At 37.4% G+C, this 23,995-nt stretch overlaps 2 protein-coding genes across 2 annotated transcripts; one reads left to right on the forward strand and one right to left on the reverse strand.

Moving 5' to 3' along the window:
- Positions 1 to 12,759: 12,759 nt before the first annotated feature.
- LOC115962027 (protein ASPARTIC PROTEASE IN GUARD CELL 2-like) lies at positions 12,760 to 13,293 on the reverse strand. Its single transcript, XM_031080895.1, has one exon. It carries the CDS (start codon positions 13,291 to 13,293, stop codon positions 12,760 to 12,762), a length of 534 nt encoding a protein of 177 aa, XP_030936755.1.
- A 9,693-nt stretch (positions 13,294 to 22,986) lies between these two features.
- Positions 22,987 to 23,646, forward strand: LOC115962029. Its single transcript, XM_031080896.1, has one exon. The coding sequence runs from the start codon at positions 22,987 to 22,989 to the stop codon at positions 23,644 to 23,646; it is 660 nt and encodes a 219-aa protein (XP_030936756.1).
- Positions 23,647 to 23,995: the final 349 nt, after the last annotated feature.

Here is a 23,995-nt window from a genome sequence, read left to right on the forward strand (position 1 = left end):
TATTTTTTGGTTTATGATTTTTTTTTTAAATGATGTGCTGACGTGGAAAATTGTGGGAGCTTCAAAAGCTTCGGTTTTATATATATATATAGATTATCCTATTAAAGTTATTATGGGAATCATGAATAAACTTACACTAAGGAAGCTTACAGTTGATAAATGTGTTGCTAACTTTGTGTCATATTCTTGTTATTTGTTGCAGGTTAAACCCACCAAGGTTGAATAAGCTCTTCAGGACGAAAGCTAGGTTGAGGCTATGCATGATGAACTGCTTCAGTTTCAAAAGAATGATGTCTGGACTCTAGTACCTAGACCGGAAGGTGAGCACATCATTGGCACAAAGTGGACCTTCTGCAACAAGATTGATGAGGAGGGTAATGTAATCCACAACAAGGCTCGTCTTGTGGCTCAAGGATACTCTCAAATGGAAGAAGTAGAATATGATGAGACATTTGCTCCAGTCACCCGCATGGAGTCCATCAGGATTCTCCTTGCCCTGGCATGTCACTTAAAGTTCAAACTTTACCAAATGGATGTAAAGACTGCTTTCTTGAATGGGTTCCTGAAAGAAGATGTCTATGTGGTTCAACCAAAAGGCTTCATTGATCCACACTTTTCGGATCATGTGTTATACCTCAAGAAGGCTCTCTATGGTTTAAAGCAAGCCCTCAGAACTTGGTATGATTGGCTCACACAATACTTGGTGTCACATGGGTTCATAAGAGGAAAAGTTGATCAAACTCTTTTCATCAAAAGGGAAGAAGGTGAGTTAATAGTTGCTCAAGTCTATGTTGATGATATCATCTTTGGGTCGACTAAGGATGAGCTTGCTCATAATTTCTCCAAATTTATGCAGGCCGAGTTTGAGATGAGCATGATTAGAGAGTTGAATCACTTTCTTGGGTTGTAGATCTGTTAGCAAGAGTCAGGTATATTCCTATCTCAATCTAAATAAGCTAGAAATCTTGTGAAAAAGTTTGGTTTGGAGTCTGCTAGTTTTGTTAGAATCCCTATAAGCCCAAATGTTAAACTCACTATTGATTTGCTGAGTAAAAGTGTTGATTCATCTCTATATAGAAGTATGATAAGTAGTCTTCTTTACTTTACTACTAGTAGGCCTGACATTAGTTACAATGTGGGAGTATGCGCTAGATATCAGGCTAATCCCAAAGAATCTCATATGATTGCTTTGAAAAGAATCATAAAATATGTCAAAACCACTGCTGGCTTTGGTGTGTGGTACAACAAGGACACAAATGCAGACTAGGCTGGGAATGTTGATGATAGAAAGAGTACATCAGGGAGTTGTTTCTATGTGGGTAATAATCTTGTCTCCTGGATGAGCGAAAAGCATAATTCCATCTCTTTATCCACTGTAGAGGCTGAATACATAGCTACTGGTAGTTGTTGCATCCAACTTCTATGGATGAAAAACTCCTCCTTAATTATGGTATTCATCAAGAACATCCTAATATCTATTGTGACAATACTAGTTCCATAAACATCTCTAAGAATCATTTTCAACATTCTCGAACTAAACACATAGAGATTCGACATCACTTCATTCGGGAGCTTGTTGAAAATTGTACTCTCTTACTCTTGAGTTCATTCACACTAATGATCAGAAGGCTGATTTGATCACCAAACATCTGAATAGCAAACGGTTTGAATTCCTTCGCCAAAACATTGGTGTTATCTCCATGGATTGATCTCCTCTTCTCCTCCTCCTTCCTCATGCATTTGCATCTAGTTTTATTTGTTTAACATGTTTTTGTTTATTTATTTTCAGTTTTGCTCTAATTTTTTTCCATAAAAATATAAAAAAATTGAAAAATCAGAAAAATACAAAAACATTGTGTGTTTTGTGTACATTGGTACTTGTGTACCTTGAATGGCCATTGAAACGAAGTTTTCTAAATTTTGTGTCTTTTGTAACTTAGATAAGCATCTCTATGAACAACTACGCAAGTGAGTTTTGTGGCTCATGATTGTGATGAGTAAGATTAAGTAATCTCTTGTACTTAACACTCATATCACTCTTTTTGACAAGAATGACTAGAAAATTCTAAGAGAAAGGCATAAATAACCATCTCATCACTATTGCCCGCCAATCATGAAATGACATTTGTATGCTTTGGCATAGCAAAAGTGCAATGTCAAAAGTTTAACATCATTGGGTATTTCTTTCCTATCTCTTATATGCCCATGCATGATATGTTTAACAAAAGAAAATATACAAAGAAAAAATAAAAGCAAAAAGAATCAAAAATGCTTTATATATGGTTGCAAGCGTGTCTTCTAGGAGATGTGAGAGTTACAGGATGTACCTCGAATGTGATAGTCCCCATCAAACAGTTATGATTGTGTGTGAGTTAAAGTAATTTTCTCATATCCCAAATCGTCATAACATGTAGACACTTATGCAATCTTGCGATATTTTTCACACATAACACGCAATATTCTTTGCTGTTCTTGATACTTGTGCAGGTACAATATGATTTAGCCATCACAAGGAATACATGTGTTAATATATGCACACTAAATTGTCTTGACTATTTTTTGAAATATAAAATTGGTTAGACTTGTTGTGTGTGTATGTGTGTGTGTGGGTTTTGGATCTAAATGCTTGACATGTTTCTTCTTGAGAGATGTTTTTGAGAGCTTTAAATGTTGGTTGGATCTTTGGTTGAGTAGCATGTTTGATTGCATTCATGTTTGTGTTTTTCTCTTCTTTGAAAAACTGTTTTTGAGAAATCTCGACAGCTTCTCGATACCTCTCGACAGCTAGGCTATCTATCAAGCCACTTGATCTTCCTTTTCTCGATAGCTATTATCGCAATTTCGATCGATTGAAGTTTTTGAGAATTTGTCCCAATAGCTTCTCAACAACTTCTCAATCCATTGAGGAAGTTTCTGTATGCTCGATAGATGCTTGATAGCTTCTCAATCCATTGAAATCGATCAAGCTAGGTAGATTTACACAGTAAATTCTGCAGTACACTTGATTCCAACTTTACATATAAACATACTTTGAGCAAGTCTAAAACAAGACTAAACGTTTTGATTATGGTTTGCCAACATTACATAATGATGTTCTAATACATTTAAACCTAAAGTCTTTGAACCCAACAAATTTTTATTAATTGTTTTCTTGTTGCTAAAATAAGTGCTCTTTTAGTGTGTGTCTTTTACTAATCTAGTAAAACTGTAAAAAGTGAGATTCAAAAAAAAAAAAAAAAAACAAAAATGGAAAGATAAGTGCATCCAATGAGTTGTAGTTGATTAAAGGAAATTCATACAAAATAAGAGTTAGGTCTGAGGACCAAGGGTAGTACTTGGGTTGGGCTCAATTATGATTATCTGGGCTTAAAATTAAATTGAATCATTTTCCAAGTCCAATTTCAATTGTGGACAATCCATGAGAGAATAAGTTTACTGGGCTTCTTCACAATCAAATTTTACCAAAAAAATGGTGTAATTTATTTATTTTTTTTTTTTTTAAGAGTTGGATTGCAACATAAGGTAGTTTAATGGGAAATTTAGACCCCAGCTGATAAAATTAACAAGTTTTAAACCCAAGTTGTTAATTAGATTTATTATGAATAAACCTATTTAAAACAAATAAACATCAATATCTTATCAATATCATGCACAACGAAATAGTAAATAAGATAAGATATGATGACCTAGAAAAACCAATGAAACGAACTAGTTTCACAGTAAAAAACCTGGGGTGGGTGGGGGGGAACCTTTCCGAACAGGAATCCACTATAGTAAAGAGAAGTTTTAGATCTAGTACAAAACTTTTGTCCCTAAACTCTACAAACCCCATAGGTGAACTTACAGTAGAAACCTTCTACCGCTTCAGAACCTCTGAATTCTTCAATATATGAATGCCACCCCTTTGTACGAATTCTAGTACGTGACTAACTAATGATGCACAAATCCCAGTACATGACTAACTCCAGCAACTTGAAGAAAATGTTATTGGTTATAAAGTTCTTCAGTTCATCCAACAATGAAGATCAAAAAATACTTGGTTACAAAACTCTAAGGTGCAAAGACGCAGTAACTTCTTACAGAGAGAATAAGGCACAAGGTCACTTTCTGCATGTGTTCTTCATATATGACGACCTTTAAAATTAGCCTTATATTTGTTTAGAGTTGTAAGAAAAGAAACCCTAAACATACATGTAAGCATAAGCCGAAAATCAGATCTGGAAATTCTGATTTCATAGATCTTGACAGATTCAGCTTCTGTTGAGCTTTCTTCATTAAGTATCGATAGATACTATTTCCATCGAGCTTCTATCGCGCTTTTGTTGAGCTTTAATGAACAACTTTTCTTCATTTATTTCTTGGTCCAATCTTTATGGCTTTAATACTTGGCTTAAACAACATGTTTCTTGAAGTATTAAACTCATCCTAGATCTACCCAATTACATGTAAAGTGCATTTTGTCAAAGGATTAGCCAATTACTTAAAATATGTCCTTAACAATCTCCCCCTTTGGCAATCCGTGACAAAACCACAACAAAACAAATAATCATGAGTAGGGGTGTGCAAAAAACCCACCGACTCGCCAAACCCGACCCAATCCAACCCGACCCGCCGGGTTAGGTTCGTTTTTAAAGCTTGGTGGGTTGGGTTGGGTTACAAAAAAAAAATTTATAGCGGGTCGGGTTGGGTTTGGGCCATAAAATTACAAACCCGCCAAAACCCAACCCAACCCACCCATATTTAATATATATTTTATATTTAATAATTTTTTAAATCAATTGTAGGGCACATATATATATATATATATATATATTTAAATATATATTATCTATTTAATAATTTAAAAAAAATAGTTGTAGAGTAGCATTTCCTCAGTTCCTCCTACTAATACTAATTATATATATATATATATATATATATTATAATTAATAAATTTTTTTAAATAGCCAATTCTTCCTATCCTATATAAAAGTCAATTAGTTCACACAAATCCTAATAAATTATTATTGTTGTTTAGTCATTAGTATTGTTTGCTTTTAAGGAGTTACATTGATACTAATCTTTGGGTTTTTTTAATATATTAATATTTTTTTCTACTCAATTTAATAATAATAAAAAAAAAATTTTGTCAAACCCATGGGTTCAACCCGACCCATGTTCGTTGGGTTGGACTTATGTGACGGGTTGGGTTGGGTTGAATTACTTTTGATCCACCATGGTGGGTTAGGTCAAAAAATCCCTTCAACCCGACCCATGCACACCCCTAATCATGAGAGTAGTCTTAAATCGCTAAACTCATAACTACTTGTTGTATTACAAAATAAATTTAACCATACTACAAACTCTTGAAAAACTTTGCAAGAAAAGAGTTTGTAGCACGGTAGACTTTCACAACCTATCTTTCTAAAACACTAAAACAAAACTTATCAAGGCATCATGTATGAAACAGAAATAAAGATTACGTACATAAAGAAACATGTGTATAAAAAGAGAAAAGAAATAACACATATAGAAGTAGGTGAAGAAAACATACATCATCATCATGTATATAAAAAAAAGATAAGCTCAATGTATGTAAAAATGGTGACAAGACCGATGTACAAGAAGCTAAAAGAAACTCCTAAACCAATAAGGAGGTAAACACTACCCCTAACAAGATGAAACACAACTCCCCCTTACAAAGCCGTGTATTTCTCCCCCTAACATGTAGAATCTTAAAAAGAAACCACATTTTCTCCCCCTTTTTGTCATGATAGACAAAGGGTACACGAAACTATAAAACTTCACCTGAGAAACATAAAGATGATCAAAGATGATCAAGGGGGCAAAAGGTATCCATAAAAATGCATGAATGTAATGAAACAAGATGCTATGGATGACAAGATAATAGAAAGATGCAAAACATGTAAAAAAACAATGCATGCAAGAGGGTCTCCACAGATCGAGAAGTTGTCGAGCTACTATCAAGCAAAAGCCAACCTCAATGGATTGAGAATCTGTCGAGGATGTGTCGAGCAAACAGAGAGCACGAGATTTTGGCTCAATGGATCGACCTATCTTTCGAGAAGCTATCGAGGTCAAACCCAAAAATCTCGATGGATTGAGATTCCATTAAGATCTGTTGAGACAAGGAGAAAGAAGGGCTCGATAGAAGGAAATCTGTCAAGGATCTGTCGAGAAGCTATCGAGTTTGAAGAAAAGGAGTTTTTCAAGAAGGGAAAAACACAAAAAGATGAATGTAACAAACAAGCAACTCAACCAAAGATCCAATCAACATGTTAAGCTCTCAAAACATCTCTCAACAAATATGCAAAGCATTCAAGATCCAAAACACAGACACACTAAACAAGTCTAACCAATTTTATATTTTAAAAACATATTAAGACAGATTAGTGAGCATATATTAACACATGTATTCTTTGTGATGGCCAAATCATATTGTACCTACATATGTATCAAAAGTAGCAAAGAATTTGCGTGTTGTGTGTGAAGCATAGCAAGAGTGCATAAGTGTCTCATATTTTGACAATTTGAGATATGAGGAAATCAAAGACATTCACACACAATCATAATTGCTTGATAGGGACTATCACCTTTGAGGTACATCTTATAACTCTCACATCTCCTAGAAATATGCTTGCAACCATATTTAAAAGCATTTTGATTTTTTTTTTTTTGCTTTTGTTTTTCTTTGCATATTTTTCTTTTTGAGCATAGCATACATGGGCATATAAGAGAGAGAAAAGAAATACCCAATTATGTAAACTTAAACATCACAATTTTTCTATGTCAAAGCATACAGATGTTATACATGATTGGAGGACTTTAGTGGTGAAATGGTTATTTATGCCTTTATCTTAGGGTTTTCTAGTCCTTCCCATCAAAAAGAGTGATATGAGTGTTAAGTATAAGAGATTACTTAATCGTACCATCACAAACACAAGCCACAAATCTCGCTTGCTTAGTTATGCATTGAGATGCTTATCTAAGTTACAAAGGATACAAAGTTTAGAAAACTTTTTTTCAATGGCCATCCAAGGTACACAAGTACCAATATACACAACTACACATTGTTTTTGTATTTTTTTTTCTCTTTTTATTTTGAAAAACAAACAAAATAAAGACTAAATAACTAAACAAAAACAAACAAACAACATGAAAGCATGAAAAAAAGGTGCAAATGCATGAAAGCATGATTCCAAAAGCAGATAAGAAATTAAGTAAAGAAATTCCTACTTTAGATAGAAAAAATTAAAGTAGAGGACAAATAGAAAAGACAATTAAGTCTTAGGCTCCTTTCTCACCCACACAGCACAAGTTTTTGGTCATGAAGATGAAAAGGCACGTGTCCTAGTTGATGGAAAAATACATGTTTGTATTACATACAAAATATACACAGTGAAAAATTAACGTATCTACTTCATTCGCAATTGATAAGATGTACTATGTAAATTTCAGAATATAAGAACAAGAGAGTGTACCTTGATGTGACAAATTTCAAAACAAAAATTAGAAGTACTTGGGAACATTTTTAATCTTCACTCCAATTCCACTAATGTCCAAGAAGTGTGGTCTCTCAATCAGTTTCTATGAATTTGTTCAAGGGAGAATGAGAGAGTGTCCAACACTCACATACAAAACCATTTGATATATATATATATATATATATATATATATTTATATTTAAAATTCTGTATGTTTCTCTTCTTATAACTGATTATCTAATTGGGCTAGCCTTTTGGACATTTCCAATTGGGTTTTAGTATGTGGCTTGGAGTGGGACCAAAAGGGAACAAATAAGACACTAGCTCCAATAGGCCTTGGGCTTTTCTGTCAACTCTTGACAAGTCTAAAGTTACCATTAATTATATTTTATACCACTATATAAATATAATGTATAAATATAATTGCACTCTAGGCCTTATTAATAAATTATGTCCCAAGACTTTATTGTACATGCAACCCCTTCATAAAATATTCATAGTAATACAAAATCATAAATGTAGACTGTCACTTTGTAGATTACTACACCTTAATCCTTGAGTACCCGGTTTAATCCTTTTAAGTTATTCATCATATATTTATGAAAACCAATTTCATAAATATATACTTTAGTAATTCCTTACCAAAGTGGTTAGGTCTAACTCTCTGAATAACCGAACCTATTAAACTTATCTCAAAAGAATATTTTATATTTCCGTAAAGATATTATGAATTCCATCTTGAGAATATATGTGCCATCAACATTAAATATGGCTGCTCAACATACTGAGGTTTTAACCGTTACTTTAGATCTCACTCCTGATATATTAAAGTAACCTACACTCCATGATCAAGTCCATTATTCTCTCAAGATTAAGAGTTCATGTAAATAGAAGTCGTAAGATTTATTATTCATTTGACAGTCATTAGGAAAATAATAAATCTCACAATGGTCTAGTTCAATATGTTTTAACTCTTAAAACATATCAACACATCAACTAGAAGTTTCCAATTCCATGATCAAAACAAATCATCTTAGTTGATATGTTATAGTTTTCGCAGATGAAATGTTCAATTTCCTCACCGACTACGAATTAAAATTCTGAGCTTATAAAGAACTTGTGATTTATATCTTCTGTGACTTTTCACATAAATCACATACTATATATCTCATGGACTATATAGTAATGTCTGAATATTCATGTTATCATTATTTTAGATAATAATTAAACAACTTTATTAATCATAACATTAAGCCATACATAATGTCATACATACTAACGTACATAGCATCATACAATAGGATTTAAGAGCACTAATCCTAACACTAGTATATCTACTAAAGGACATAGAAAAATTAGAATTTTTCTGAAATTGAGTTAAAAAGCTCAAAACTTTTAATAAATTTCCAAACAAAGGTATAAGTCCTTGAGAGGAAACCCGTGACCGTTTGGACACTTGCTTTTAAGGACACAACTTAAAACAATTAGGACTAATATGTCTAGAATCACCATAATGGTAACAAACATGAGGGCTAACAAAGGATTTAGAATTAGCCAAGTTACTTTTGGATTTCATACCTTTATCACCTTTCTCAAATTGGGGCACAAAGATAGTCTTTGATCCAGAAGCCATGGAAGAGGAGGGGTCGGATGAAATAGCATATCCTAAGCCAGTCTTATCAAAACTAGGCTTTTGAGCACTCAATACTTCATTAAGTTTTGCACTAGACATCCTCTCTATTTAAGCTCTAGCTTGAATAAGCTCAACCTCAAGATTCTTGACCTTCTCTTCTAATGAGGTGTTCTCCACAACAAGAGTCTCAACTAACCTTGTAGTCTCATCTAGTTTGACTAACAGTTCAGCTTTATCAGTTTTTACCTCATTAAGCTCTTTTCTACAGAGATGAGAAGTCATTTCAGATTTTATAAATTCAGTGCATAGCTTATCATAGGCTTCCTGAATGGTCAACTTCTTGGGTACTTTATCATCAGAAGAATCCTCACTGTCACTAGCACTCTCCACAATCACTTTATCGGTTGTGGCAGCAAAAGCCATAAAGTGACCACATTCATCCACATACTCATTAGAAGAGTCATTCTCAATATCACTCAAGGTAGCAACCAACCCTTTACCTTTTAAATTCTTGGTCTTTTCCTTCATAAGATAATTTGGGCACTCTATCCTCATATGACCAAAACCTTTACACTCATGGCACTGGATAAGGGGTTTCTCACTCTTACCATTCTTAGTGGATTTAGATTTCCTAGGAGGTTTGTCCTTATCATTTTTCCTATATTGAAAAAGCTTGATAATCTCATTAGCTATGAAGGTTAGATCCTCATCCTCATCATCATCTTCATCTTCATCTTCGCCTTCATCTTCATCTTCAGAGTCATCAATCTCTTCCTCTATACCCTTAAGAGCCAAATTTCTACTCTTTCCACCTTTTCCCATTAAACCTAATCACATATCATAGGTTTGAAGGTTCCCTACAAGCTCAATTAAAGGAATTTGATCAATGTCCTTCACTTTTTCAATGGCAGTGATCTTGGCATGAAATCTTTCAAGTAAGGACCTAAAGATTTTCCTAACAATTTTGGATTTAGCTATAGATTCTCGAAGGTTGAAGGTAGAATTCACAATATCCTTGATTTTAGCATAGAACTTATCAAATGTCTCATCCTCCTCCATCCTTATTTCTTCAAAACTACTAGTGAGTCTTTGAAGTTTCACAGTCTTTACTACCTTGGTACCTTCATAGGTGGTCTCAAGAATGGTCCATGCTTTCTTGGAAATTTTTGTGGATGATATTTGATGGTGTAATGAAAATCCACAAGTCGTATCTCATCCATATAAGTCGTCCAAAGAAAAGAAAGGAAGAAGGAGCATGCTCGTCCATAACAACCTCTTCCGTCCGTCCTTAAAGGACAGACGAGGTTGTTGCGCCCTAAACATGTTGAGCCTTAGGCAACTCAAATTTCTACCAGGTGTGAGAGACAAGTCGAACCATTACAAGTCAAGTCCAACAACCGTTGTGGAATGCAGATCCAAATAATGTAACTTCCATGGCAGTTATGGAAGTTACCTCCGAATCTTTCAAACTCCTCAACAATAGGAACGGTTACCAAACAAGTAATCATTCCCCGCATGCTATATAAGTGCTCGCCAACGAAAGGGTAGGGCATTCTAATACTTCCAATATACTTGGAATTACAAAAAAAGACTAACTTTGTCATCGGAGGATTCTTGGCCAACTTCCATCGGTCTCCTCTAATTCTTTGTTTGTTTTCTCAAGACTCAGTCATAAAATCATCAACGCCCGAGACTTTCAACCCATTGATATCACAGGATTCATCAATATTTTCTTGAATTCTTCATTGGTCACCCTACAAAACAAAGCATTCAAGGCCCTACTGTTGAAATTTGCTGCTTTGATTGTTGCTTCATCCTAATCCATTGGTGCTTCCTTTAGCTTAATCCAGCCAACTTCAATAGCTTGCCATACTTCTTCACCTAGAGCTTGCAAAAAAACTTTCATACGAACTTTCTAGTATGCATAATTAGTGCCATCAAATAAAGGAGGAATCAAAAGAGATTGTCCACGATCCATGACAATGGGGGTCAAGGATCACACTCAGGAAATTAATCCAATCAGAGTGTACCTACTCTGATACCACTTCATGGAAAATTCAAACCTCGGTTAATAGAATTAACAAATTTTAAACCCAAGTTGTTAATTAGATTTATTATGAATAAACTTTGTTAAAACAAACAAACATCAATATCGTGTCAGTATCATGCACAGCGGAATAGTAAATAAGACAAGATATGATGACTCAGGAAAACCAATAAAACAATCTAGTTTCACAGTAAAAAACCTGGGAGGAAACCTTCTCAAAAAGCAATCCACTATAGTAAAGAGAAGTTTCAGATCTAGTACAAAACCTTGTCCCTAGATTTATAACCCATGTAAATGAACTTACAACAGAAATCTTCTACCGCTTCAAAACCTCTAAACTCTTCAATATATGAACACCACATTTTTGCACGAATCCTAGTACGTGACTAACCAATGATACACGTATCCCAGTACGTGACTAACTCTAGCAACATGAAGAAGATGTTTTTGGCTGCAAAGTTCATTAGTTCATCCAACAACGAAGATCAAGAAGCACTTGGTTACAAAACCCTAAGGCGCAAAGACGCAGTAACTTCTTATAGAGAGAATAAGGCACTAGGTCACTTTCGGCATGTATTCTCCATATATGACGGCCTTTAAAATAAGCCTTATATATGTCTAGGGTTGTGAGAAAAGAAACCCTACACATACATGTCAGCATGAGCCGAAAATCAGATCTGGAAATTTTGATTTCATAGATCTCGACAGATTTAGCTTCTGTAGAGCTTTCTTCATTAAGTCTTGATAGATACTATTTCTGTCAAGCTTCTATCGAGCTTTAAAGAAGGGCTTTTCTTCACTTGTTTCTTGATCCAATCCTCATCACTTTAATACTTGACTTGAACAACATGTTTCTTGAAGTATTAAACCCATCCTAGAGCTACCAAATTACAAGTAAAGTGTATTTTGTTTAAGGATTAGCCAATTACATAAAATATGTCCTTAACATAGTATATCTTCATAAGACCTACTATCACACATTCACTAATCACAGAAATCAAAGCCACTCCATTGACAAAAAGAGCTAAACAAGAATATATTACTTGACAATCTTATTGTAATAGATTACAAATAATTTAGATCAAATTATTACAACGATAAATTCGTTGTAATAGATAATTATTTCATATTTTCCATTGCAAGAGATTGTAAAATAATTGATATTATGTTATTGCAATGCTATCTTAATATTTGTTGTTGCAATAGATTATAAAATAATTAATATCAGATTATTGCAATACTATCTCAATAATTTTTATTGCAATACTATCTCAATAATTTTTATTGCAATAGATTTAAAACTAATTTATATCAAGTTATTGTAATAATATCTTCGTTGCAATAAGCTATTATTTCAAAATTTTCGTTGCAATAGATTACAAAAATAATGGTATCAAGTTATTATAACGATTTCTTCATTTTAAGTTTTTGCAACAAATTTCTCTAGTATAGTAATGCATGAAAACTTTTATTGCAAAATTTTTTATAAGAACTTCCCCAAATACCATGTTCTCGAAAGCAAGGTTTCCTTGACTATAGCTTCTATCACCATAAATGACATCAAATATACAACGACCTGCTTGGCAATTCTTCTTCTAAAGCAAGTTGCAGACATAAGAGTTGCAAGGTATCTCCAAAAACGATGAAGAATGAGTTGGGTCAAATAAATGTTGGGAGAGGTGGGGACATTGGACACATGGTTGACATTGTACCCAACCAATGTCACTTCTAGTGTCTATAACTAAATATTGAGGCGTTGGAGGTGTACCAAACCCTATTGGAATGAAATACTCTACACTCCCTAAGTCTGAACCTTCATCTTCCTTAAAATGTTCCACTTCATGATAGTAAACTCCATCTTCATCTAATTGGTGGATAAGATTTGCCACCCTTTTGGCATCGCATTTCATACGCTGTTGAAAGCTACTAGAGTGAATCCTATCTCTATGTACCACTTTTGACTTCCATGATTTTCTCTCATCAGCAAGGTTGGTTTGTTTCTCAACTAGTCCTATTTTAGCATTGAAGGCAATGGTGGAGGTGGAGGTATGGGAGGAGGTGAAGTTGGTTGTGGTGGTGGTGGTGATGGCGATACAAGCTAGTAGAAGAAAAAGAACTCGAATCGCCATATCACTTGAATACTAAAAAGAAAAGGAAAACAATTAGTAATCTACTAGAGGCAAAAATTTGTACACTTATAAGTTATATTTCAATAAGTATCTATTTGGAATCCGTTTATTTTGCTGAAACTGAAAACTTTTTGCTGAAAGTACCATAGATAAAGGTAAAAGTTAGCTGAAATAATATAGTGGGATCCATGAATGATACCAAAAGGCAACCATGCACATTGAAATTCTTCGCATATCTCCATGGTGCTGTGTGATGCTTAGGCAGTAGGTTCTTTGGAGGCCCGGCTACCTCGAATTAGTCAGAAATCTTGGTTTAGTTTCTGTCCTTAGTTCAGTATGGGTGGATTTAGAAGTTTTTTTATTGAATCTAAGCTGTTTCAGTTGGTGGTTGAGGAAGGAGGGAATTTTTTCTCTCTTAGGATTATTGAACGGGGAAAATACTACATGCAATCGGTTTTTATGGGTAAGAGTGCAGCGCTGTGGGTAATGCGGAATCTGGAACACATTGTGATTGGGGTTGATCCTAAGCAATTTTTCACGTTCAGGGAGGGTGATACTGCTTACACTTTGCAACGGGGGTCCAACTCATTTGGACAGTACATATCAGTAACAGAGCTTAAGGTAGGGGGGCTGCGGAGAACTATCATTATTCCTGCCGGAAAGTCACAACAAGGATGGAGAATTTTTGGGATTGAATTAAGAAGAATGTTGGAACCTTCTCAATATGCGTTGGGTGGATTGAATTTTGTACCGTATAAGGCGAAGCAAGTCCCAAAATATCGTGCTGCCAGATCCTATGTGGAAGCTGTCAAAGCTCTAGAGCAGGCAAGGCCAAAGCCTGTTCAGCAGCCCTTTATCAAAGAAAAAGTCAAGGATGGTGTTGTGAAGAATATTTTGGACCTTCCGAGTGACAATACACAGGTTGTAGTTTTTGAAAAGCAGGCCGGAAGTCTTCCCCAGGCAGCCGTGGGTGGTGGTGAGGGTGAAGAAGGTGGTATTAATGGTAAGAATATTATTAAGGAGAAAATCCCGGAAGGTAATAATCACAATATTCCTTTGAAGTTCAATTTGAATTCAAATATTGTTGAGTTTGGAAAGTTGCATGATAATAGGAAGTCACGTTGGCTAGGGAGAGGATTGATTGTGGAGGTGAATGAGTTTGGAAAGAGGCGGGTTTCTTGGGATGGTAATAAAGGTGGCAAACAAGCTGGCAAATGGGTAGCAAGGGAGAGTATTAATGCTCAGATTAAAACAGGAGGTCTGGACCCGTGCATTCACAAAACCCAAACTATTTTGGGTAATTCAGTGGGTTTGTTGGGCACTAAAACTTCTAATTTGGGCCTGGGCTGGTCAAGCCCACGTAACATGGAGACTGGAGAGAGCTCTTCTAGTGGCCCATCTGTACTGGAGTCTTTCAACCAGCCCTTGGTTTCTCTTACGACTACGACACCAGTGACGATTCCTCCCTTAGCAGTGACGGAAGTGGCAGTCGAGGGTGATCGGCTCAGCCCGACTCGACTGGCTCAGCCTCCCTTTGTACCGACAGGACCGGCGGTGGTGTCCCAAGCCTCCGACGAACCTCTATCGGCGATCAATGCTCCGAATGGGTCGCTGTCGGAGCCGGTGTTGTCCTCGGCCACGAGATTCTCCACTACGGTATCGGAATCGACGTGTGTAGATGATTTGGTCAGTCTGAGAAGTAAGGCTCAGTGCTCCACCATGCCAGCCAAGTCAGTGGGGGTGACCCAGGCATCCAGTGAACTGGTAATGGACCCGATAGTGTCGGCACTGGTGCCTTTGACTTCTACAGTGGCAACGGAAGATGGGGATGAGTATTTTGAGGGTTTAGAAGGATCGGCCACTACTATTTCTAATTCTGATTATGAGGGAGCTCAGTTAGCTGGCCCCACTATTAATGAATTGTTTGGAGAGTTGGATAAGTCTTGGGGTAACTCTAAAGACTGGATATTACAATTGCGTGATGGCAGACAATTAGTACTCCCATTGTCATTGTATCGTTCTCCAGATTGTATGTCAGTCAGCTCAAGCTTGGAGGGAGAATGTGTAACAGGTAATGTTTCTATTACTGATGAAGGGCAGCAGGTTAGTTGGGCAGATGAGAGTGAGGGTCTGGCAGAGTCTTTGTCGGTGGTTCTTGGGTCAAAGAGTGAAATGTGGGAAGTTGATGAAGGGTTGGGGTCTTGTGCGAGAGGCGATGAGCCATTAGTTGTGGTACCTTTGGCCACGGAAGGTCCGGTGGAGTTGGTGTCTAGTCAGGTGAAGGAGATTGGGTGTAAGGAGAATGTGGATAATTGTCAATTATCACAATGGGTAACCAATAGGATCAAGGCTTTCAAGAAATCTGTGGGCACTTCGCTGGAAGGTTTTGAGGAGCAGATTACAGGGTTGTTACTAGCCATAGAGGCCAGAAAGAAAGAGAAACAGAATCTTGTGGTGGGTGACCAGAAGAAGTTGGCCAAGTCAGGTCAGAAAGGTCAGAGGGAGTTGAAGAATTTGTTGTCATCGTTGAATGTTGAGTATGAGCCAATCAAAGCGAGGAGTGCAAGTTCTGAGCGGGCTGTTGTGCCTTATCAATGAATGTGAAGATAATTTCTTGGAATGTTAGAGGGTTGAATGAGCAAGATAAAAGGCTCAGGGTGAGAAATTTGATTAGGAAATGGGGGCCAGATGTGGTTTGTCTTCAAGAAACCAAAATGGGGTTGATTAATAGAGTGGTGATTCGTAGCTTGTGGGGTGGCCATCATGTTGACTGGTCTTACTTAGGTTCTTGTGGAGCTTCTGGTGGGGTGTTAGTGATGTGGGACACTCGGGTAGTGAATAAAATGGAGGAAGCAGTGGGGAGATTTTCGGTTTCTTGTAAGTTTACAAGTGTGTCAGATCAGTTTGTTTGGGCGTTTACTGGGGTTTATGGTCCTAATCTACGCCGAGACAGGAGGTTTTTATGGGAGGAACTCTGTGGCTTGAATAGCTGGTGGAGTGTCCCATGGTGTGTGGGTGGTGACTTTAATGTGGTTAGGTTCCCTTCCGAACGTTTGGGGTCTATTTCTTTCACTACTGCTATGCAGGAGTTCTCTAACTTTATTTCGGAGCAGGGCCTAATTGATTTGCCATTGCAAGGGGGTACTTTTACTTGGTCAAATGATAGAGAAGTTGCCTCGAAGGCTAGGCTGGACAGATTCTTGTTCTCTGCAGATTGGGAGGATAAGTTTCCAACAGTTTCGCAAAAATGGATGTCTAGGTTGTGCTCGGATCATTTCCCAATTGTCCTTGAGGGTGGCTTTTTTCAGAAAGGGCGTATGCCGTTTAGATTTGAGAATATGTGGCTCAAGGATGAAGGTTTTGTGGATAGGGTTCGGTCTTGGTGGGACTCCTACCAGTTTCACGGTGCACCGAGTTTTATTCTGGCCAATAAATTAAAGCTGCTTAAAAATGACTTGAAAAGATGGAATGTGGAGGTGTTTGGTCATGTTGAAGTTCGGATTAAAAAATTGTGGAAGGATCTTAGTGTTCTAGAGAATATGGAGGAGAGTCAGGGATTATCAGCGGAGGAAAAGGTGGAAATGGGAAGAATTCGTGATGAGTTAGAAAAAACTACTCTGTTGGAAGAAATATGTTGGAGGCAGAAATCTAGAGTTCTCTGTGTTAAGGAAGGAGACAGAAATACTAAATTTTTCCACCGTATAGCTAACTCTCACAGGAGGGCTAATTCTATTGATAGGCTTATGGTGAATGGGGTGCTGTCTTCGGACCCGGCTGTTATAGCAGACTGTATCTCTCAGTTTTATAGGCAGCTTTATTCTGAGGAGGTGGCTCACAGACCTGTTTTAGATGATGTGGATTTTTCTAGTATCTCGATGGAAGATGCAAGTTGGCTAGATAGGCCTTTTGAGGAAGCAGAGGTGTTTGAGGTGATCCATGAGTGTAATGGTGAAAAGGCACCTGGCCCAGATGGTTTTTCCATGGCATTCTTCCAGTCTTGTTGGGGTGTTTTGAAAACAGATATTATGGCTGTATTTCACAATTTCCATAATCAGGCAGTGTTTGAGAAGAGTCTTAATGCTTCGTTCCTTGCCCTTATTCCTAAGAAAGTAGATGCTGTGGAGGTCAAGGATTTTCGGCCTATCAGCTTAGTTGGTGGCATGTATAAGATTATTTCTAAGGTGTTGGCTAATCGGCTTCGTAGGGTGGCGCATGGGATTATTTCGGATTCACAAAATGCTTTTGTGAAGGGCAGACAGATTTTGGATTCCGTCTTGATTGCTTCTGAATGTATTGATAGCAGATTGAAGTCAGGAGTTCCGGGTGTGCTGTGTAAATTGGATGTGGAGAAGGCGTATGATCATGTGGGTTGGGATTTTTTAATGTATATGCTTCAGCGTTGTGGGTTCTCAGAGAAATGGAGAAAATGGATAAGGTACTGCATTTCAACTGTAAAGTTTTCTGTTCTGATCAATGGTAGCCCAACTGATTTCTTTGGAAGTTCTAGGGGACTTCGGCAAGGGGATCCGTTATCTCCATTGTTGTTTGATATTGTGATGGAGGCATTAAGTCGTATGTTGGATGTGGCTGCCTCTGCTGGGCAATTCTCAGGCTTTTCTGTGGGTAGTACGGCTGGTCCATCAGTGATGGTGTCTTACCTATTATTTGCAGATGACACTTTGATTTTTTGTGATGCTGAACCTACTCAGATTGCTAATTTGAGGGTGATTCTTGCTAGATTTGAGGAGGTGTCAGGACTTCGTATTAATTTGGGGAAGTCTGAGTTGGTACCTGTTGGTGGGGTACCCAATTTGGAGGCTTTGGTGGGTCTGTTGGGTTGTGGGCAGTCTTCTTTGCCCTTGAAATATTTGGGCCTTCCATTAGGCGCAAAATTTAAGGACTTATCTGTTTGGAATCCTATTCTAGAGAGAATGGAGAGGAGATTAGCAGGTTGGAAGAGAATGTATTTATCTAAAGGGGGTAAGGTGACACTCATTAAAAGCTCACTATCGTCTTTACCGACATATTTTCTTTCCCTTTTTCCTTTACCAAGTAAGGTGGCTAAGCGTATGGAGAAATTACAGAGAGATTTTTTGTGGAATGGGATTGGTGGTGAATCTAAATTTCATTTAGTTAATTGGGCCAAGGTTTGTAGGCCTTTGCAGGTTGGGGGGTTGGGTATAAGACGGTTGGGTAACTTTAATTCTGCCTTATTAGGTAAATGGTTGTGGAGGTATGGTTCGGAGACTGATGCTTTATGGAGGAGGGTTATAGAGGCAAAATATGGGAACATTTGGGGAGGTTGGTGTACGAAGAAGGTGACAAGTCCTTATGGGGTCAGTTTGTGGAGATACATTAGAAGTGGCTGGTTGAACTTCTCTAAACTCCTTGTTTATGATGTGGGGGATGGTACTAGAGTGAAATTTTGGAAGCATGTGTGGTGTGGGGATTGTACTCTCCAAGAGGCTTTTCCGGAGTTGTACTGTCTTAGTAGGTCAACAGATTCCTCAGTGGCTGAAGTTATGGGTTAGTCTGCTGGGAGGTTTCACTGGAACGTGCAATTTCGTCGTCCACCTCAAGATTGGGAAGAAGAAGCCTTTGACCGGTTTATGGAATTGGTTTATTCTTCGTCAGTACGGGGGTTTGGCCCAGATAAGGTTTGTTGGAAGCCTGCAAGAAATAGAGGTTTTGAGGTTAGAGGTTATTATAGCTCTTTCTATCCTCCTAATCTTGTTTCCTTTCCATGGAAAATGATATGGCAATCGAAGGTTCCTCCAAGGGTAGCTTTCTTTTCTTGGTCTGCCTCCTTAGGTAAGATCTTAACAACAGACAACCTTCGTAAAAGACGAGTGATAGTGCTTGATTGGTGCTATATGTGTAAGAGTTGTGGGGAGTCGGTGGATCATCTTCTACTTCATTGCTCTATAGCTTGGGAGTTGTGGTCGTTGGTTTTCTGCTTGTTTGGCATTCAATGGGTTATGCCTCATACTGTTCTTGAGTTGTTTGAGGCTTGGCAAGGAAAGTTTGCACGACATCGTCATATTGATGTTTGGAAATTAGTGCCTCACTATTTGATTTGGTGCATTTGGCGTGAAAGGAATGCTAGAAGCTTTGAGGGATGCGAACGCTCTTTGTTGGAGATTAAGTCTTTTTTCTTACACACTCTCTTTGAATGGAGCGTGGTTTTTTCTCATTTTTCTTGTTCTTCTTTTTCTATTTTTCTTGACCGTTGTTCTTTTGTTTCTTAATTTGTGCCCCCATAGTACATCCCCAATGTACTCGGCTTGGCAATTTTTTTAATAATAATATTCCTACGTTATTTATCAAAAAAAAATAAAAAAATGAATGATACCAAAAAGTGCAGTGGAACCTATAAATAATAGCAAAAATAAACTGAATAGTAAAATAAATTAGTAAAAATAATCCATTCCAAATGGACACTAAGTCTACTATTATTAAGCCAAACCAGAAATATGAACTAAAACACATGTTAGGTGACACTTACTTGAAAGGCCCCTAGAATGCTAATAGAGAAATGATCGACAAGGTAAACGTTGGAATGAGTAAAAACAACTTACAATTGGGTAGGGGGACACCTTCTTGACAGTGCATAAACCCGTGGGGGTTTTGAGATTTTCAACAATTTGTGCTGCTTCTCACTGTAACCAAGCAGGAAAAAAAAAAAAAAAAAAAAAAAGATCAAGTTGATGATAACAACCAAGCAATTCTAACAAAATTGTTCTTTGTTTTTAGTTATTGTCCTGATCGTGCATTGTAATAAAAAAAATTATTAAATATAAGTTATAAAATGCCTGCTAGTACATATGCAGAATCACTGTCATGAGCAGTGTAACTATTGAATCAAAATCCATTGGGTTCTTAGTGATCACAAAAAATGTAAAAGATAAATTTATAACAAATTAAGAAACAAGTGTTCAAAAACCCATATGAACATATTTATTAGAATAGCTAAAAATCGATTACACAACATAAAAGAGAGAGAGAGAGAAGTTGAAGACAAACTTAAGTGATATTCATGGTCCAAGTTGGATTGGGCAAAGAAGAAAACAACCAAGCTGATGTGGCCAAATTTTATCCGATCTCTTAGTCTGTTTCACAGTGTACTCCTCTCCACTCCATAAAGAAACTCTTCTAGTTCTAACTTCTAGTGTTTGATAAGCAAATAATTTCCTATGGTTATAGAAAAATGCAAAATCACAAGTTCACAACCTTAACAGGACAAGAAACATTATAAACGGCAAAAATGGCCCATTACCATCAATTTTGGAAATAATTTGCTCAGAAACACTGTTTCCGAACTATATAGCAATCTACCACTTTTTCGGGCCTATAGCGGCGTTTTCCTGAAAAAAAATTTTATAAGTCCCATAACAGGTTCAAGGGGCCCTATAGTGGCGTTTTTAAGCCTATAGTGACGTTTTTGGGCCCTATAGCGGCGTTTTCCTGCAAATTTTTTTGTAAGTCCCATAACAGTTTCAAGGGGCCCTATAGTGGCGTTTTTAAGCCCTATAGTGACGTTTTTGGGCCCTATAGCGGCGTTTTCCTGCAAAATTTTTTTGTAAGTCCCATAACAGTTTCAAGGGGCCCTATAGTGGCGTTTTTAAGCCCTATAGTGACGTTTTTGGGCCCTATAGCGGCGTTTTCCTGCAAAATTTTTTTTATAAGTCCCCATAACAGGTTCAAGGGGCCCTATAGTGGCGTTTTTTAAGCCCTATAGTGACGTTTTCGGGCCCTATAGCGGCGTTTTCGGAAAAAGTGGTATTTCCCTAATTATTTCCGAAACAGTGCTCTGTTGCTAAATATTTCAAAAATTAATGCTAATGGGCCATTTTTGCCCATTATAAACCGCAAACTCATAGAAACGATTTAGGGATCTGTTGTTTGCTGAGCCAAAAGGCCCAAAAAGGGGAGAAATGATAACTCCTCTTTTTGTCTGTGGAGCGGGCTTAGTAATTTTATCTTCATGTTTTGTCTTATTTCTGGGCTTTGGGCTTTTTGGACATTTTAGAAGAATGGCCCTAGGGTATTTTATCAACCCAACCCAGCCCAGGACATGTGGTTTTTATTCAAAGCCACCATATGAAGGCCCAAAAAGAAAAAATAAAACAATTTGTTTTCTCCCAATGGACTAGGACTACCATGTTGAACTTGGTCCAGATGTCATTGAACCAGTCTTGTATACAAATACTGGACATTGACTCTGGGTGCAAGGACAATACTGTAAAAGACTTCAACGCCTATTCTGAGATTGGGTGCCTATCCTGTCGAACTGTTAAAAATATTCTGTAATGCTTTTTGTTTGTTTGTTTTCTTTTGTATTTTCCCCTTCATTCTAATATCATATTTTCTTTTTGTCACGAGGGTATCAGTAATAAAGCCATCTTAAAGTCATTATGAATTATTAAGCTAACAAACTACTGTTCAAAGATATAGGAGATTACTGTAAACCTTGCTGGATGTGCTTTGTTTTAGTATTTGATGGGGAATGAACCAAGTACATCTAGTCATTGGGTTGTCGTCCATAGAAAAGAAAAGAAACCATGATAAGGGATTTGCTCTAGTCATGTCCATTGTACCTTTCATGGGTTATCCTAGAATAAAAATGTCGTCCAGTACGAGGAGGCCGTCCAAAGAAGGAAGCTCGTCCAGAGGTGGAAGCACATGGACGAGCCTTCAACACTTAATATCTACAGAATGAACTCATACACAAACTTATATTTTGAACTACGTCCTACTATTTCGGAATATAAGAGAAATACTCGCTTATCACGCTAATTTCTCATCAAATTCCCAACTTCAAAAGGCAGTTATAGAAAATAAGATTAAGTCTTCTAACTTCTATAGCAGTTGTAGAAGTTGTACCTGAACCTTGTAACTTTCATACGGTTCGAGGAAGTTACCAATCAAGTAACTACTTCGACTCTATAAAGACTCAATCTACGACAAACGGAGGTAAGTTTTTCATAATTCCCAAAAAGTTGGAATTCTCGAGTTTAAGAGAAAAAACTAATTTAAGCATCGAAGGGTTCTTGGCCAGTCCACCCCGGTCACATTTGATCGTGTGTTTTCTTTTTTCAGGCCTACCAAGCAACTGTCAGCCCATTGAAACCCGGAACATTCAGCCTACTGATTTTCTTTGCATCATTAGTTAGCGCCGTCTGTGGGAATGATTATTTTTGTGTTTCAGTTTATCTTTCTCCGACAAAAGGCTGCATGGTTTGGACAAGATCAAGGGCCACTAGTCCGTGCCACCAGGAAAGTAGGAATGCTTCTAGCATCCCCCACCGTGATCATCAGTTAGTGCCTGTGGTGTAACCGCCTTCCATCTAACACATACAATCCATGGCAGCCACCATGGTGGAATTAACCTGTCAGAACCAAGAGTCAAGAAGTTAGAGAAAATACTGAGCCTAAGAACCAATCAAGGGGTAACACTTCATGAAGGGTGTCATACTTGGAGAGGGAGATGGATCAAATGAAGAAGACCATGGACAAGATGAGGGAGAACATTAGAAGGGTGAATCCTGTAGATGACTTAGTTCATCGAATAGATTCCCCTTTCGTGGCTTCCATTAATAGTCAATCCCTCCCTTCTAAGTTCAAGATGCCTTCCTTAGACTCATATGATGGAACAGCGATCCATGCGATCATATCGCAACTTTCAAGACTACAATGCATCTTCAAGGGGTTTCAGATGAGATTATATGTAGGGCCTTCCCTACTACCCTTAAAGGGCCAGCACGAGTGTGGTTTAGCAAGATGCCTCCAAATGCTGTGGGTTCTTTCAAAGAATTGAGTAAGTTGTTGGTCAACAACTTTATAGGAGGACAAAGGCATAAGAGCTCCTCGTCCAGCTTGCTAACCATAGAGCAAGGGGAAAATGAAAGCTTACGGTACTTCATTACTCGCTTCAACAAGAAAACCCTGACAGTAAACAAGATGGATGCCAAACTGTTATTGGCAACCTTCCATAATGGAATTAATTCAGATTTATTTATCCATAAGTTTTATGAGCAAGAGCCTCAAACTATGGCTGAACTCATCCATTCAGTCCAAAATTTCATAAATGCAGAGGACGCCATCATAGCCGAGAAGAGGAAGAGAGCTGAGCGAATGGAGGCAGATCTCCCGCACCACCATGAGCAGGATCATCGTCCAAAGAAGGCCCAGGTAGGAGAGAAGAAAGACATAGATAATAAGAAGGCAAGTTCTTCAGCAAGGAGTCAGCAATATACGCCCTTGAACATGCCACTTAAACAAGTGCTCATGCAAATCAAGGATGACCCATCCTTGAAGTGGCCAGAAAAAATGAAGGGAAATCCCAACAAGTGAAATAGGAACAAATATTGCCACTTTCATAGAGATCATGGGCATGACACAGACGAATGTTTTGATTTGAAGTAGCAAATAGAGAATCTCATCAGGCAAGAAAAACTGAGAAATTTCCTTGGACGAGACCACAAGGACGAGAAGTTGAAAGCAAAGGTAGAAGAATCATCATGGCCCCCACTTGGAGAAATAAGAGTTATTATAGAAGGTGATGAATTCTGTGATATTAGTGGACTGAAAGTCTCGGGCCTTGATGAATTTATGACTGAATCCTGAGAAAACAAACAGAAAACTCAGAGGAGACCAGTGGAAGCCAGCCAAGAACCCTCCGATGGTGAAGTTAGCCTTTTTT

Source organism: Quercus lobata, chromosome 9, assembly GCF_001633185.2.
Source record: "Quercus lobata isolate SW786 chromosome 9, ValleyOak3.0 Primary Assembly, whole genome shotgun sequence".
In the NCBI taxonomy this organism is placed as follows: Eukaryota; Viridiplantae; Streptophyta; class Magnoliopsida; order Fagales; family Fagaceae; genus Quercus; species Quercus lobata.